Source organism: Micropterus salmoides, unplaced genomic scaffold, assembly GCF_014851395.1.
Source record: "Micropterus salmoides isolate LMB-PRFRI ecotype aquatic unplaced genomic scaffold, ASM1485139v1 Ms_hic_scaffold_2, whole genome shotgun sequence".
NCBI classification, from domain to species: domain Eukaryota; kingdom Metazoa; phylum Chordata; class Actinopteri; order Centrarchiformes; family Centrarchidae; genus Micropterus; species Micropterus salmoides.
Window position 1 is genome coordinate 44705600 of NW_024041150.1, and position 18497 is coordinate 44724096.

Here is an 18497-nt window from a genome sequence, read left to right on the forward strand (position 1 = left end):
ACTCAGATTTCTTTCTGTGTGTTCAGATTTCATTTTCTGCATTTTCAGTTTCTTACCTTATATATTGTACAGCACTTTACTTCACCTGTATAAGCTTTGTTTTATTAATAAATGGTTTTTGATATTTGAATTGATAGCCAGGTCATGTAAGGGGTCTTTCAAAATTGTACCAAATATACCATTTTCCTTTGTTAGACTAGAAAAATTTAAAACTTTGGGGAACAACCAATAATGCACATCTTCCCAGAAAGCATTAGCAAAAATACATTCATAAAATAAATGCTAGTCAGATTGTGCAGTTATTGTGATCCAAACCAAAACGACTTCTCAAAAATTCAGCTGAGGGGTATATTTCATTCAGAACCTTAAAATGAACCTCCATCGCTTTTGGTGCAATAGGAAATTTAAACAAAATCAGCCTCTTTTTTAGAGAAAATTATAAAAATGGAATTTCTGTGGAAAGAAAGTGGATATAATTCTCTAACAAATGTTTGCCTGATAATGAAGTTTGGTAATTTTATATTTATGAAATTGTGATCATTCACCAAAAGCGATTACAGCTAGAGGAATTGCCTTGACAACCTTGGCATAGTGACCTCTGTCGAAGAGCTTAAATTCGGAACCAAAGTCCTCAAATGACAGAAAGTTACCTTTACTGTCCAATAAGTCCATCACAGACCATATTCCTTTTTCTAGCCAAAGTGGGAAAAATATGGATTATTCAGTAACACATACCTGCAATTCCATATAGGGGTGTTGTGAGGAGTAAAATTACGTTTGTATATCATTCTCCAATACAGTAAAACTTGTTGATGAAACGAGGATAAATTGACAGGGAGCTTTTTTAGATCAAAGTCACATCGAAGAAGGAAATCAATGCCTCCTACCTTCATAAAAAATTTACTGGGAATATGAGACCAAAATTGTTTTTCGTGCGTTAAAAAACCTTAACCAGTTTGTTTTAATAGTACTGTTAATGCTCTCAATATCAATAGCCTTACGTCCACCTTCTTCGTATTCTTTCTTAATATAGTGGGTTTTCTTTTTCCAGATATAATTAAAAATATCTTGGTCTATGTCTGTAGGCTGGGTAGATGAGTCGAGAAATGCACTCCATTTTTGTGAGAAAAATTCTGCCTATAATAGAAATATCTCTTTGAGACCGGGAGTTTAAACAAGATTTGCATTTATCTAGATTATTCCAAATATTAAGATTATCAAGCGAGTTCTTATCCTTAGTAATGTGTATCCCTCGGTATCCAACAGCTGATTTTACAGGGATATTATGAACTGATGTAAGGGTGGAATTGTGAATCGGGAAAAACCTCACAAGGTTTAATTTGAAGCCAGATGCTTTTGAGAAGAATTTAACTGTATGAAATTTGGTCACTGTCTTTCATAAATATAGTCGTGTCAACAGCCAGTTGGCTGATAGTTAGTTGTTTGTCTAGCACGGTTAATTTTTCGAAATCTGAATGTTTAACCAGAATGGAAAGCATTTCTGCTGAATCTCAGTTCTTCACACACGGAGTTTTGAAACAAACTTAAAAGAAAATCGACTCGTGTCATTCTGCTGTTTTCAGAGACCACGTGATGATGCCTTGCTGATGACGTCATTTTCACATTTCAAAGTAAAACGGCCTCCGAACTGCCCGAATGTGCGAGCTAGTTGCTCTCGCGAAGGAAATATCAGCTGCTGTTTCAACCAAATGTGAATGCAGACTGAAATTCAGCCGTGTTGTTGTGTCGGGAGAGGCAGCGATTCAAACCAGCAGTGAGTAAGAAATAGTATAATTATATAATATAACAATGTATTAAGCTATGAGCACAGGGAAAGTCCGCTAGCCGCTGGGCTAATTTCAGCAGTTTGAAAATACCACAGGCTCTAGCTAATGATGGTGTTCAGCAAGAAGCAAACCATGACTATGAGCCGAATGTTTGTTAGTGTGAGCTGTATTTGATGCATGTTAGTCTGTTTTAGCTTTAGCATTTCTTTTTTGTTTGGGTCTAGTTATAGTATATTTAGTTTATACAGTTGGCATTTTGTTTTGGATGTGTGTTATATTCAATTTTCTGTTTTCATCTTGGTTGGTTTGAATTAATTGATTTGCACGTTTTGATTTATTTGTGTGGTGTTTTGATTTATTCTTTTTGCCACTGTGTATTTTAAATAGTATATTGTATTTTAAATTATTTGGCCCATATTTCTATTTTATTCAATAATGGCATGCCTTCTTAATTGGTATACATACACATTTTTTGTAAAAATTACTTTTGGTTTGGTTGTCTGTAATTAGTATTTTGTTAATAAAATTATTTGTTTAAATTTGAAACACTCTCTGCCCCGGCCTTATTTCAGGTGAACCTGTATCTCTTAATACTATTTCCTGGGGTGAAATTCCCCAGGTGGCGTTGTTGGCAACTTATTTAAATTATTATTATTTATTGAAATATAGAATCACACCCTCCTAATGCCACATTAGTAACAATGAATATGTAAAAATCGTTGATTTAGTTAAAATAACACTTTTCCTTACATGACTGTCGTTCCAAAGGTTTCTCAGGTTCATTGAGAAAACCTGCCTGTGAATATAATGCTGTGCATCCTTGGAACAAATTACGTGAAAAGTTTCGGCGAGATGTTTTGGTTTCTACAGGATAATTCAAAGCAGCGTGGAATGAACATTTTACTGAGGAATGTAATTTATACGTATAATTGTTTATTTATAGTATTATAGATATTTATAGCGTTTGAATAATATCTGTATGTGTTTGTTAGCTGTACACAGGGCTCAGCTGTAAAAGAGACCCTGGTCTGATTCTCTGTATAAATAAAGGTTTGAACACACACATATTAACAGCTTTACTTTAATTATGAAAACTTTACATTGTTGAAATGTCTCGTGACTCCTCCTGAAGACTGTCGAGTGTCTGCAGTGACAAGAAGCAGCCAGCAGGTGGCAGCACATCAGCATCTTCATGGACTTCCTGCACAGAGCTGCAGTGTCGGCAAAAACATTAAATCTTCCACAACTCCACATATTTCATGTTACCACACATTTCTTATGTTAAGTCAGTGGGTATCTACTTTATTTAATTTGCCATTAAATACATTTATTTCAGCTTTAATTCGGCGGATTTCTGTGTTCATTCACAGCACTGAATGTAAATAAAAACCTGGTTTTAAGCTGTTTGTCAGCTTTATTTCCTGTTTGTGTGTTTTTTGTTGCTGTTAAAGAATTGTATTATCATTATTATCTGTATCACATGAAGGACTTTGACCGGTTGTTTCTGTTGAACTGACTTTGTGTCTCTTCTCCTAAGTGAAAGTGAAAGACTCAGATGTTTCTCTCAAAACATCCTGCAGTCGCATCCGGCAACTCAAAACCCACAGAGACTCTTCACAATGAACTCTGTCACCTTCCTCAAGGTCTCATCTGGAATCTGACCTGCCCATGTTTTTTCTTGTTCCTGCAGTTTCCCCTGCTGGCTCCTGAAGTTCAGCTTGTTGTGCTTCTGATTAGGCTTTCTTATATTTTAGGACAGAGGCTAAACGCTGACTCATGTGTGCCTGAGGGATCAGCGTATTTTTTAGTTGACGTTCACACTGTGTCCACGCGCTGCACTCATGGCTGCTGAGTCATCTGATATCAAGGGACTGTAGATCTCAGATGGGATCAGACTAGAAACCAATATTAAACATTAGAGGAGGGCGTGTTAGACGCTGTGGCCAATCACATCCACTGCTTTCATCCCCTTTAAACACTGGTCTCCATAACATTGTGCTGGTGTCACATCAAAGGGCACAGCTCACTGTTTTACAGGTAGACTATACACCAGCCACTTTATTAGGTACACATCTTGCTAGGACCGGGCCGGACCCCCTTTTGCCTTTAGAACTGCGTTAATTCTTCGTGGCACACTTTCAACAAGGTGTTGGAAACATTCCTCAGAGACTTTGGGCCATATTGCCATGACAGCATCACGCAGATTTGTCAGCTGCACACCGATGATGTGAATCTCCCGTTCCTCCACATCCCAAAGGTGCTCTGTTGGACTGAGATCTGGTGACTGTGGAGGCCACTGGAGCACCGTGAACTCATCACACCATTTCACCACCAGCAGCCTGAACCGTTGATAAAAGGCAGGATGGATCCATGCTTTCATGTTGTTTACGCCAAATTCTGATCATCTGAATGTCGCAGCTGAAATCGAGACTCATCAGACCAGGAAACATTTTTCCAATCTTCTGTTGTCCAGTTTTGTTGAGCCTGTGTGAACTGTAGCTGCCATGTGATTGGCTGATTAGCTATTTGTGTTAACAAGCAACTGAACTGATGTACCTAATAAAGTGGCTGGTGAGTGTTTGAGACTCTGTGGCACTCCCAGCTGCATGTTGCTGACGGGTTTGTCGGCTGAAGAATATTTAGTTTACTTTGAGAGGAAATGATGTGATTTCCTCTTTTACGGCAGTTAATTGCATTTGAGGGGCGTTGCTAACCATGGTAATCCATCTCTATTCAAAGATGGTTGTTTGTTCCCTGTTTAAAAGACTGCAAAGTCTGCAGGAGATTCAACAGGAAACAAGATGTCTATCAAATCCAATCACAGACAGGCACACAGCAGAAACATGCTGATCATAAATAGCATCAAAACAAGGTTTCTCCTCTACATTAATAACGACTTCATTCAGAAGGAAAATATTTATAGTATACAAAACCATTTATTAATAAAACAAAGCTTATACAGGTGAAGTAAAGTGCTGTACAATATATAAGGTAAGAAACTGAAAATGCAGAAAATGAAATCTGAACACACAAAGAAATCTGAGTGACAAACCTAAAGATAGGAAACATCACAATCACTCTATAATCAACATTACTCATCAGTTTCATTTCTGTCTCAGAGATGGAAAAGTCAAATACAATCAATTATGCAATAACATATAGGTTTATGTTTACTTTGATGCTGATCTATATATTAAATTAGGGCTGTAACAGTTCTGAAAATGAGACCAAAACCGCGAGTGTTCACAGTCCCGTGTCGTGGTTTCGAGGAACTGCGACATGCTGCTCCCCAGACTGGTGAGCGCTCATTATGACAATGTCAGTGTAAAGTGGCGACAGCGGTTGTTAGTGTGTATTTTTCTATTTCTACTAGCTTATTTCTCATTTCACCATTTTACTTGGACTTCATCCTCCACCTTATTCTAGTGTTTACTTACTACTTTCCCTTTAGTTCTCTTTCCCACACACTCACACACCTCTGGTCTCTCACTGCAAGCACAGGCTTGCCTCACCTTCCCCAGTCTCCCTGTCCCTTCTCCATCAACAGTATGTTTCATAAAGTTTCCGGGTTTAATAAACTCACCCGTAATTCTGTTTTCATGGCTCATATGCGCATCACATGAATCGAAACCAACTTGTTACCAAATGACATCTGAACCGGTGAGTTCGCTACCGTGTCAGCGTCTTGTAAAATAACACATAACATCTCTCTCTGTGTTTCTCTGCAACAAACATTGTGTTTAAAGTTAGGCCGAGATGTAGGCTTATAATTCTAGCACATGTGCACCTATTTTAATTGGGTCACGTGACTATATTTTGATCCAGTCCCGTGATCATGCCTGCAAATTAGACTAGTTTATTTAATCCAAGATCCAATAATAATAATAATAGAATTTTTCCCCATTTGTTATTCACCCCCCGAAAACAAATGTGGGGAAAAAACAAAGTATGAACAGAACCGTGGATTTGGAGAATTGTTACAATTTATGGATTATTCATTATTTTATTGTATTTTGCTGCAGTGAGTAAAAGGCAACGATGGGATTAATGAGAATAAAGTGCTTAATAAACGGTTTATAATGTACACAGTGAATTAGCCTGCTAACCTGCTGTAGCTCCTGAAGTTTATGTTCGGGTTTGACCAAAAAGTGCTTGTAAATAAACTAAAATTCATATCTATGCAAACGATGCTGTTTAATATTGTGTTGCTGATTCTGTCGAAACTATTACTGTCCTTTGATGCCAATACGTTGTCACTTCATACATTATTTGTTAAAAATATGCATATTGGCCATTTAAAGAAGGATGTTTGGTTTGACCTTAACGTGGAAGCCTCAGACATTTCAGTGCACTGTGTACAGCAGAGAACACGGTTATGCGATCTATGATTTTTTTCATTAGAATCTGAGCAAGATGATTTGGCTGCTGCAGACGACACTTTAACTAAAGGAGATGTTACATTTTGTCCTTTTGATAAGTTGCTAAATGCATTTCCACTAATTAGTAACTGTACAGTTCTTCTTTTCTGATGAGTGCTTACGTTTTCTACAGACACATACAGCAAGAAGAAGAAGAAGAAGAAGAAGAAGCGCCATAGTAACTGCTAGTCCAACCACGATGCTGTCTCCTCCCTCCTTGTCTCCAGCTGTGTGATCTGCAGAGCAGAAAACAGGTGTGAATTATCAGCAAATCTGAACTGCTGCACAAACCCACCCGAGGAGTCGGGACTCTACTAACCCACCCGAGGAGTCGGGACTCTACTAACCCACCCGAGGAGTCGGGACTCTACTAACCCACCCGAGGAGTCGGGACTCTACTAACCCACCCGAGGAGTCGGGACTCTACTAACCCACCCGAGGAGTCGGGACTCTACTAACCCACCCGAGGAGTCGGGACTCTACTAACCCACCCGAGGAGTCGGGACTCTACTAACCCACCCGAGGAGTCGGGACTCTACTAACCCACCCGAGGAGTCGGGACTCTACTAACCCACCTGAGTCTGTAACATTCAGGTCGATCAGGTGCTTGATCTCTTGTCGTGCGTTAGTTACAATCCGACACTCGTATGTTCCAGTGTCGTTCATGTTGACATTCTTCAGGACAACAGAAGCGTCTCCGTCCTTCATCTCTGGATCTCTCAGCTCCACTCGACCATGAAAAGATTCATGCTGGTAGTTTTCATACGGCCGCTCGTTTCGGTAAAAGAACACGTAACCGTCTGACTTCAGGTCAGGTCTGGTCCACTCCAACAGAGTGACGGAGGCATCTCTGAGACCCTGACACTGAAGAGAGACGTCCTGTCCAGGATTCACTTTTATCTCTTGCTGATCTAAAAACAAACACAGAAAAGAAAATCCTGAATTAGTTAGAAAGCAAAACTAGTTTAAAAAGATTCAAGCAGCTCAACAGGAAGGAGATGTTGAAGATTTGTTTGGACGTAAAGTTTGTTCACATAAACTAATTTTAACATCCCATGATCTGCTGTGACAGCGGAGATGATGTTCATCACATGAGACACACAAACAGCTTTTCACATGATTCACACTGACTAACTTGTGAAAACATGAACTTCAGATCAAACAAAAACAGAGTCTTGTGTCAAATCTACCAAACTATCAAACTAATTGATGTAGACCAGGGTTTTGTACAGAGCCGTTGCTAGACATAAACCTGGAGTGGGGCACCACCCATCCCCCCATCCCTCATGTACCATTTTGAAAGTGTATGAAATGCGTTAGTATGTCTTTAGCCATTGCCGTCGGGTGACACATTGAATTATGAATGTTAGCTGGTCCGTGTGTGTAACATCTGGAGTGAAATCGACACTGATCGAAAAGTACTTTGACTTTTTTATCTAATTCATTAAGTCTGTGAGGTCCTGCTCTCCCATCAGTTCACTAAACTTTAAACATGTTGTTGATGAGTGTTATGATGGTGTTCCCCTGCCAGCACTGCCATTGATGCGCTTTCAAAAATGGATCAAACTTGCTGTGGCCCACATCTACCCAATCAGCCTCATTATTCAAAGTTTTATATGAGCAATTTCTAAAAAATTAATTAAAATTAAATTAATAAAAATATCCTGGCTAATCCAGGATCCTTGCACACGTGGGGCCCCTAGTCTGCAGCCTAGGGTCACCTGTGCATTAATCCGTGTCTCATCAAGGCAAGTTTATTTGATTAGCACATTTCAACAACAAGGTAATTCAAAGTGCTTTACATAAAACATAAAAGCAACAGGGAAATATAAAAAAGTTTAAAAGCAACATAGGAAAATTGAAAAAATACACATTAAAAAATAATAAGTTACAGTGCAGTGTACAATCAGGGTTAATAAGAGTTAAATGGAAAATACAAACAGGCTGAGGGGTTGAGCAAATAATTGAGTTACAATTATTTTGAAAAGAGAATAAACAGAGAAGTACACTTAATCTACTCTCTCTAGCTAGTCTGTACTCGGGTCCATAGCAATCTTTGGGTCCACTGAAACTCCAAAAACCCTCGGACACTACAGAGAAACCAGGACATGTCTGTCAGCAGGCCACTTTGATCCAGTTATACTCTGGACCCACCTGCACGTTTACAGGTGGACAGAGGTTCCTGCAAATCACTCAGGCACGAGATTTAAGACCACTTCCTTCACTCTGTTCAATCTCACTCTCATTATCTTTTCACTCAATTACCTACTCATTTCTCACCGTGTAAATAGTGTTCACTGAGAATCTAAAAACAAAGACAGAGAAAACAGGACGTTACAGTGCAGTGAAAGTTACCAATCTATGGATTTAATTAAAGGCAGTGGTAAAAAGAAAAGTCTTCAGTCTTAATTTAAAAGAACTGACAGTTTCAGCAGACCTGCAGTTATCTGGGAGTTTGTTCCAGATATACGGAGCATAATAACTGAACGCTGCTTCTCCTTGTTTAGTTTTGACTCTGGGGACAGAAAACAGACCTGATCCCAGACAACCTGAGAGGTCTGGATGGTTCATAACGAAGCAGAAGATCAGAAATGTATTTTGGCCCTAAACCATTTAGTGCTTTATAAACTAACAGCAGGATTTTGAAATCAATTCTTTGACAAACAGGAAGCCAATGTAAAGACCTCAGAACTGGAGTGATGTGATCCACCTTTTTGGTCTTAGTGAGGACTCGAGCAGCTGCGTTCTGAATCAGCTGCAGCTGTCGGACGGATTTCTTAGGGAGCCTGTAAGGACACTGTTACAGTAGTTACTAATACAATAGTCCTTTAATCCTTGATATATTCTTCAGGTGATCGTAGGCTGACTTTGTAATTGTCTTAATGTGGCTCCTCAGATTCAGGTCTGAGTCCATGACTACACCAAGATTTCTGGCTTGATTTGTGGTTCTTAACATTACAGATTGAAGTCGTTCCTCCCTGGCTCCAAAAACAATAACTTCAGTTTTATCTTTGTTTAAATTCTGGCACATCCAATCGTTGACCTGCTCAATACAGTTACTCAGCGCCCATATGGGATCATAGTCCCCTGGTTATATCATTATGTAAATCTGTGTGTCATCTGCATAATTATTGTAACATATTTTGTTGTTTTTCACAATCTGAGCCAGTGGAAGCAGGTAAATGTTAAACAAAAGAGGTCCCAGAATGGAGCCTTGGGGAACTCCACATGTCATTTTTGTCAGCTCAGATGTATGATTACCTATAGACACAAAGTAGTCCTGTCCTTTAAGTAGGATTCAAACCATTTTAGTACTGTGCCAGAAAGTCCAACACAGTTTTCAAGTCTGTCTAGTAATATGTTGTGGTCGACCGTGTCAGACCGAACCAAGTTGGAAAAGTGGATTGATTAAAGGTTCAGTGTGTAACTTTTAGTGACATCTAGTGGTGAGGGTTGCATTCATGTGCTCCTCAGATGGTCCCATTTATGGAGTTGTGAAGTCGTTCTTCTGACTTCAGTGTGTGTTCATGTGCTCTTTGAAATGTGGAATCAACATGGACGCTACTACAAAGATGTGTTGGATTAACATTATCAGAGAATTTTAACAACACGCTGACAGCTAGTTCACTCTACATAGACAGCAAACTAACCACTATAACCATTGTACATGTTTGTAAAAAAGTTCTGTAAACTCTAAATGATACGTGTGGTCCTCCATTTTTCTAAGTTTCAATTCTCTTCTTACTTCTAATAAACCAGATGACTACTAGCCTAATACTATTACTGCTAACGTTTTTTCTTCTTCGTCGTCGTACGTATTCAAGGTATTGACAAAACGCAGTCCATAAAAGTGTCACTATAATTACAATCAGAATCGATAAAAACAACTCCCAACCCTAATGCAGACAGAAAAGTGATGAAGGCTTCGGTGCTGAATGAATCTGAAGGAGATGCTGGTTCCACCTCCTCTGCAAGATGACAGACTCAGGACTGTGACCGAGGCAGAGAAGTGAATAATATGTTCATCATATTCAAGCATAAGACAAATCTAAATACCAAAAGTTGAATAAAGACTGCACACTGATCTAAACTCCCTGACTGTTTTAGCTGCAGATCATCTCTGTTTTAGAGTCGACTCAGAGAGCAGGTTGAACCTGTTTTTTAAACAGAATGTTATTAGGAAAAAGGCTGTGGTGGAGGGAAAACATTGTTTACGACATTGTCAACTGTAAATACATGTTATATTTTTCCTCCCCTGACACCAGGTCCATGACAAAATCTCACTGGACGGCCTCTGTTTGGTATGAAAACCCTGACTGCGACCCGCATCGCTCACTCAGATGAACTCCAGTAACTGGGCTTCCCACAGTGACCTGATTTCTTAAATGTCATGAAATAGAGAAACTTGTTTCTGTAATCAGGGTAGGGGATTAATGAAACTGGTTTTCCCAGCTAGATTTCCCTGGAAAACCCTCAACTTAATGGTTCTGCAGTGCAGGTGAAAGTGATGTAAATGAAATGAAACTGAATTTTGTACTGTGGCTGTTTTTATCTGGTTGATGGTGTAAATCCAGTTTAAGACTAGAAATCTTGTGTCTGTTCATCTTTTCAGTTGATCTACATATAAATGGATAAAAAATATGACTTTTTTACATAATGTGAATATAGCACTTTTACTAACAGTGATAGGAATAAAAATAGTAACAGCAAAACAATCAGCAGTGTGGCGCAGCTGCAGGTTTTAAGTATCAACAATATCGCGCATAAACCTCAACATGACGTTATATTTGTTAGTACATTTCATTAACCTCAGTTAAGAAATGTATGCACGTATTTAGTGTGTGTCACTGCAAACTACACACACACTCAAAGACAAAACACAGCTCACCTTCAGATGCAGCGAGCAGAGAGACAATCAGGGAACACAAGAAAACCACGAGCAACATTTTAGCTGACTGAACCTGAATCTTGAGAGCACAGCTGATCTGCTGGAGTTGTTGTTAGCACAGGGGTGGAGCTTCAACTAGTGGGCCTATCGCCTAAAGCGTTCTTTATCATTTTTCTCTTGCTCTGATTGGCTACTCTCGTTGCCTTCGTTGGTTAGATTGCTTGAGGGTAGCGTTAGGATCAGCCAATCAGAAGGCAGGACAAAAGCATCCAGTGGGAAGTGACGAATCACAGTCATCCAGGCACCGAACAACATTTATAAGTCACGTTAAATGTGAATGGTTTTCTCCGCAGGCCTATTGGTCGTAGTGTTTACACAAATAACAGCTTTAAACTCTTAAAGCTTTTGCTTCCCTTTCAAACTAGTATCTGCGGTCTAAAAGAGAAAAGCCTATACTCACACACACACATCTTCCCTTCAGGTAGAAACTCGTGCTTTCTGGAGAAAAAAATGCTTCTTAGCGGAGTTTTCGAGCGCGACGTCCAGACCTTTCTGTGCGTCATTACATCAGACTTAGAAACTGAGCAGATCCAGTACCGATCCGGCCAGGGTGGAAACCTCGTGCTATAAAAGAAACACTGCTCCACCTGTTCATTTTGCTCCACTTGTGCTCCTTCGGCTCAGCTTGATCTCCACATCGCTGTATGAAAGACTACATGTGACTTGTGGCGACCACGCAGATCAGGTACCTCCTGCCTCAGCCAATCAGTGAGCTACTCTAGCTTTTTTTTTTTTATAGCAAAATCTTTATTTGTAACAGATATACATCAACAGGGCCGTGCAGAGACCTTTGGAAGGGCAGGCGCTCAAAGTATGAAAAGGGCACATGGACCAAGGATTTAAATAGGACTCTTCTCATACTATTGACATAGAAATATATCGTTATGTATTCATTCTTACATGTGTTTGGGACCAGCTCACAGTGACTGACCTGCTGTAATACTGCAGCCACTACCAAGGCTGACAGCTAGAGAGACGCTCACAGAGCTGCACACCAAGAGCTGCAGGTAGAGGAGAAAAGATACCAGATTTAATAAAGTGTGGGAAATAATCTGAGAAGGAAACATTAATGGGGAAAGGATGAGGGCGGCCATGGCAGAGGTAAGAGTGAAAAACAAATCTATAGACAGAGGTTTGTGTGCGTCTGTGTTGCTTGCTTGTGTGTCTACAGTATGCAATATTGTGATAATGATTTTATATATTGTATTGTGAATCTGAGATATATTTGGATTTTTATTGACTATATGTCTAATCATCAGTTATTGAGTTTTGATCACAGCAAAAACTGGAGTGTTGAATTAACTCCCACAGAGTTGATTTCAACACTTTTTTAGGGTTTATATAGCTCCACACTCTCCAGAGTTAAATTAACACTTTCAAAATAGTTAAAACATTTAACACTATGCCAGAGTTCCTTTTTAAACTCACAACACAGAGTTAAAGTAACACTTAGAGATTAGACAAATAACACTGCTCTTAGTTAAAGTTTTTACTACTTGTGTAGTGTTAGTTTGCCTTCCTGAAGTGTTAAATCTACACTTAAATGTGTTAAAATTAAATTATAAGAATGAATTACAATAAACAAATAATGTTTGATAACATTTATTTTTGCCTTTTCATTTGCAGTGACAGTTTATTCAAAACATTACAAATGAAGGTATAATGTACAGATTTTCTTCTGAATGACTGTATGAGCTTTGAATGTCAAACGGTTTGTAAAATTTAAGCTCAGACATTTTCATTATAAACCTTTCCTCACTTTTAAATACTCTGAAAGCATGATGGTGTTCATGAAAAACTTCTGTGAGTAGTCTGTTAGTCAAAAAATAAATTATTTTCAACCAAAAGTATGTTACTTATTTGATAAAAGACAGGCATGTCTTCTTCCACTGCACTGCAAACAACAAGTCCAGCTTTATACTCTACACCGTCAACTTTAACCCAACTAGTTGAGAAAACATCTTTTGCCAATATAATTTCAAGCATTTCATTGTTGACCACATTCTCATCCTTAAGGGAAAACGATTTAATTGGCCCATACTCATTTTGTTTGAGAGTAAAGGTTTCCCAGTGATAAACAATGGCCATCTGATGCTTTTTAGCAAGGGATTTGGTTATGTTTTTGAAATTTTTAAAGGAGTCTTTAAACAGTTTGTGTTTAGCTTCAAACCTCATACTCCACATATGTAATAAAGGGCCAATTTTCCTTATAGAAGATGGGTAATGGATCATAAAATGATGCTTAGGTATCAAGTTCCTATGTGGATACAAGTGCTTAAATAGTTTGTGGTGGTCAACAATCAAATGCTTTAAATATATGTCATACCTTGTGTGAGAGATGGTGATAAAACTATGTTCATTATTTGAAGTAACAATAACAACAAATTCCAGTTTTTGTTTCCTTCAGGAATAATGTCACCAAACAACAGTGGGATGTTTTTAACAAGACACAATGTCTGAATAGAATTCAAACCAATGCCATTACCAGCACTCTCCAAAATAATCTTTGTGGGACGGTTTTTTCGTTCTAAAAATCCATAATCAAAACTAAATCCTGGAAAGCAAGTCCTGTTCTGTCATAAAGTGTTCTGTGAGATATCCAAAAAGCAATTTGATCTCATACTGAGCCACACCCTCAAGAAGATCATGCATTATATCAAATGAATAGTTATTACATACATGGAAATACTTTAATGAATTAAGTGTAGAATTTTTTTCAAACCATAGAATGACTTAAATTGTGGGTTTTCCTGGAGAGTTTGGCAATGCATCTCAAACATCTCTTTTCCGCGAAGGATCACCTTAGGATCATCCTCACTGTATACTGTTTGACAATCATTCTTCTCAATCAAACAAAGGCGACAGAAATGACGACTACTAAATGACTCATTAAAACCAAGAATTGTGTGCATTCCTAGATTATCTCCTGTGATATGTGAGATTGTACCATATACCTGCTCATCAGAAAATGGAAGACTTATTCCTTGGCTCTCCAGTTTTTTCACATCATTTAACAATGGTTCCAGTATTACATCAAAACCATACTTATGCAGATCTTGTGTATGAAAAAGTGCTACCAAATGAATGTTCATCAGAACTGAATTAAATTTGGGGGGTAAGTTTCTTACAATAAAATAAAGACAGCCAATTTTGTGAATTCCACGTTTGGAGCCAAGGGGATTGGCTGTTTCAAACTCATCATAATATATTTGAATTTGTAATGCATGTCTTTTTGCTGCAAACAAAGGATGTGTTTTAAAATAACTGCCATCAAAAAAGTCACTGTAAATGTCTGGCTCTGTTCTACAATCTTTCTTCAGGAGAACACAAATGTCTGGATTTCTGCACATAAACTTCAGTGTTTCAAAAATCGGCACATAAATAAAAGTATCCTTCACAGGTACTTGATCATAAGAACCGGATTTCTGATTTCGTCTGTTGTCATATCTCACACCTAGTGTTATTTCTGCTGGCTCGACAACTCCCCATTTTAGATTGAAGTATTTGTTTCTTTTCCATTCTGTATTCAGATTTGTGAACGGGTTTTCAAAATGTTCAAAAGCTTCATTAATAACAGGTATGTTTGGGTCAGTAACAGGTAAAGCAGAAATAGCAGTGTGCTGTGCTTGTGAGCGGATCTCACTTGTTAGTTCCTCCAAATCTCCTACACTTGAGGATACCAAACTGTTGGAAATCCCACTCCCCTGTAATTTGGCCACAATAGATGCACACATTTCTTTGGTTGGATCTTTAAGTCCAGAATAATTTCTCTGAGAAGAAACACTGGAAGAGCTACATTGATTTGGGGGACTAAACTGGTCTTCCAAAGCATGTGCCTGAGATGAAGTTGCAACTGGCTCACAAGAGGAACACGCAGCAGTTGAAGTTTGAGCAATTTGCTGAACATTGCTATGAACACTATTGAGGTGTTTCCGAAAACCTGCATATGTTAGGAACTGATGCCTACAGCCGTGCTGAGCACAAAACAATTTGGACTTTGGTCCAGGATAGTAACCATGTTGAACTCTTAAATGTGAAATCAACTGCTGACTGCTGGGATATAGTTTCTGACACATGAAACAGGTCAGCATTGTTTTAGCCTTTTACTCACAGAATGTGAGCGGTACGGGCTGGTTAAGCAGTCGGGCTCTCAAGTCTCGAACTCTGGGTGACTCCTTCATTTTTCCCCACATCAATGTTGTATACTGTTGTCTGCAGAAATGTGTAGAAGTTCACCAGTGCTCCATCATAAGACAAGTTAAACACAAAATGCACTTTAAAAAGTTCATCAAATGCCCCAAGGGAACGGTTTGCCTGGCATGGGATGAGATGCTTATCCATGGCGATATAGAAGCTGTCAATCTTGTTCTTCTGACGACCAACGGCAAGGAGGTATGGCTGCCGACCCTGCTGGTTGCGAAGATGCTCCTCCAAACTGCAGCATGACTAGGGATAAGATAAGGAAGCTGAACATTAGACTCAAGAATAATGTGCAACCACAACAAAGACATTATATATATTGATTAATATTATTACAGAAGTGATTATTAGTGTGGAAGGCAGTGTGGAGGCTTCTTTACATAGACTCATGCTAAGGTAACAAAATCTGATTTTTTAGCAGATTATACACTAATAAAATCAGTTATTCACATCATATTTCTTTCTGCACATAAGATCCTTCTAAATGTACACACAAGACCTTTAAGACTTAATTTCTAATCCATACACTTTAACAATCTAATTTTACGTGCCGAAGAAAGTTTTTATTTAACCTTTGTTTTAACAGGATCGTCCCATTTAGAAACAAGAGTTTACAAGAGTCCTGGAAAATGACATGACAGATTAATATTGTTACCGTAATAATATAATTACCTTGTGAAAGACAACAAGTCTCTAGGCTGAGGACAAAGAGGCACAAGACTGAACAGAGAATTACAGAATAAATAAATGAAATTTAAGAAAAAGTCAACACTTTTATATATTCCTAAGAAAAACAAATCCAACTCACTTGTTTCTTCATCACTTCCTGAGGAACTTTCCGCCGATTGTATCAAGCGACGCAACTCCGGAGTTGAAGTGAGCTGTTTAGCTTCTTGTATGATATTTGGCTTGAAGAACACATCCCATTTCTGAAGCAGCCTGGAGGATGTCTCGTCACCAAATAGGAGAGTGAAGTCTTGTTCCACCTTTAAGAACAACATTATTAAACTACTACTAAATATTTTCCAATTTCAAGCCATCTAAACATTTATTTTCAAACTTACCAATCCTTTTGTATCCAGGAATCTAATAAAAAACAAAACCATGAGAATGCCAAACATGGTGATAAACAGCTTTTTTTAGAGCCTCAGATGAATGTCAGATGTTAAAGAGTCATGTGAATAAAGTTTTTTTTAACCTGTTTGGCAGACTCTGCATCACATGTATCATCAAGTCTTTGTTTCTTGCCAGGGACCTCATCTATGATTATAGTTGATGAGCTGGAGCTTGAGTCAGATGTCTCAGAAGAAGACGACAAGGACCAATCAGAAAATTCTAAAGGAATAAAAAATATGTTAAATTAAAATGTTTGTCGTATGTAGAGTACTTGATTATAACTTCTCTGTAACTCACCGTCATTTGAGAAAACTGTCAGCACCACATTTCCTTGTCCAACGAGGTCGCTGAATATTTCTCCATCAACTTCTGTACCAGTGGCATCTTTGTATGTAACCTCTGCATCAGGTGGTAGGCAAAATCTTTCGATGACTGTAAAGGAGAGTAAGATAAAAATGAATGTGCTTTCCCCCTGACAAAACCCGTTCCCTATTAAGTCCAAATTTTAAAGTTAATGATTTTTTCCCCATGTTTATTGACTGATGGTGGATATTTAACTAAAAATGTTGAGCAAGCGACTCCATTTTAGTGTCTGCCAAAAACATGAAAAGAAATCTATAACCAATGAACAGGCAGAATGAGTTTTAAAAAAGTAAAGTAAAAGAAAACCTTTTTCGTGGAACTGAAGAAAGTCAAACCGTCCATCAACCTCGTCCAACTTCACATACTTCTGCTGTTGTTTGTACTTCACCTGGACTAGCATTTTTCCTGAGCAATGCAATAAAGTTTGACGAAGTAATATTTAAAGTAGGAACAGTAGAAGTCCAGATCACACACACAGACTAGAAAGAGCGCAGATACATTCTTTTATCTTCTGATCTGCAGGTCACTGTTGCGCGCTTATTGTGTGTGTGTGTGTGTGTGTGTGTGTGTGTGTGTGTGTGTGTGTGTGTGTGTGTGTATTTGCGCGCGCGAGAGAGTGTGGGCGCCGACAGCAGGCCGACACAGAGTGGGCAGAGGCTGCAGCCTGATAACGTTAACACTACGGTATTTTGCCCCGTGCCTGTAAAAAGCGCGTTTCAGTGCCCATCCCTAAGTAACACATGAAAATACCATTTAACCGTCAGCACTAGTAAACAACATAAATTGTTGTTTTTCATGACTTTGAGCCGTTAATTGTTGTTAATTCGCTGATAAAGCGGGAGAAGGTTTTAGTACTTACTAGCTAACGTTAGCTAGCTAACGTTAGCTAGCTGTTTGGGCGTGCTAATTAACGTCACCTGGACAATTTTACTGTTCCGTCTTGGCAACAAACAACGTTTTATAAAGCATATATTGTCTGTAGATGTCACAGTTCACAACATCAATTTACAATTGTTGTAGTTAGTCTGATTTAATTGGACTTACCTTGAAGAGCTTCCTGAAGGAGGAAAAAGTGATATATGTATCTCCTTCGTCTTCATTGGCGGTTTAAATCTTGAAATGCGTGGCTTTCGTGGGCGGAGCTTAATTACATCTCTGCAGAGTTGGGCTAACACCAGGGAGGGTTGGCTAACACTGAGGAAATCAACACTGTAAAAGAACCCCAATATTAAACATCATTTAATTCCGAATTTGTTAAAATTACACTTTGGGAGTTAAAATCAACTCGGAAATGTTTAACCCTGAAATTTTAACACTCCAGCTTTTGCTGTGATTATAGATGAGCTGCTGTAAATCCTGTTGCTGTCAAAATGTAAATATATTCAATACTGTTCTGAATTTAATGATATAGTTTTTAAAGGGCTGAAGGAGGCTATAAGTCGGAGGAATAGGCTTAGAATTTTACCAGTGTTGTTACACTTATTTTAAGGCACAAGGCTTTTATTAAGATACTTTAATAATCCTAGTTCAAGTGCAAAGATTTTTAGTCAGATTACATAGAAAAGATCAGACCTCTCGACGCCCGTGAAACTTTTCTCCCCCAAACACACAGAAGTGAACAGAGCACCTTTGTTTGTAGCGTAGAAGTAACGTTAGCTGTCGGCC

The 18497-nt window shown here is 38.5% G+C and overlaps 3 protein-coding genes across 7 annotated transcripts in view; all 3 read right to left on the reverse strand.

Annotated features, from left to right (window-relative positions):
• Nucleotides 1-18497, reverse strand: part of LOC119911619 (coxsackievirus and adenovirus receptor homolog) — a 185895-nt gene that overhangs the window by 82502 nt on the left and 84896 nt on the right. The window lies entirely within an intron of this gene.
• Nucleotides 4702-11232, reverse strand: LOC119911647 (coxsackievirus and adenovirus receptor homolog). The gene is made up of 3 exons (XM_038730598.1): nt 11094-11232; nt 6781-7116; nt 4702-6441 (listed from the first exon to the last, which is right to left on the reverse strand). Exons 1-3 carry the CDS (start codon nt 11149-11151, stop codon nt 6284-6286), a joined length of 552 nt encoding a protein of 183 aa, XP_038586526.1. The 5' UTR covers nt 11152-11232; the 3' UTR covers nt 4702-6283.
• LOC119911613 lies at nt 12740-17388 on the reverse strand. 4 transcript variants are annotated; one of them, XM_038730538.1, is made up of 6 exons: nt 17139-17388; nt 16767-16901; nt 16552-16688; nt 16162-16339; nt 16026-16073; nt 15362-15599 (listed from the first exon to the last, which is right to left on the reverse strand). In XM_038730538.1, the coding sequence occupies exons 1-6, from the start codon at nt 17230-17232 to the stop codon at nt 15511-15513; spliced, it is 681 nt and encodes a 226-aa protein (XP_038586466.1). In that variant the 5' UTR covers nt 17233-17388; the 3' UTR covers nt 15362-15510. The 4 variants fall into 4 exon arrangements, with proteins under 4 accessions (XP_038586465.1, XP_038586466.1, XP_038586467.1 ...); XM_038730540.1 differs by having other exon boundaries at nt 15494-15599; nt 16026-16051; nt 17139-17382; XM_038730537.1 differs by having other exon boundaries at nt 12740-15599; nt 16026-16339; nt 17139-17384.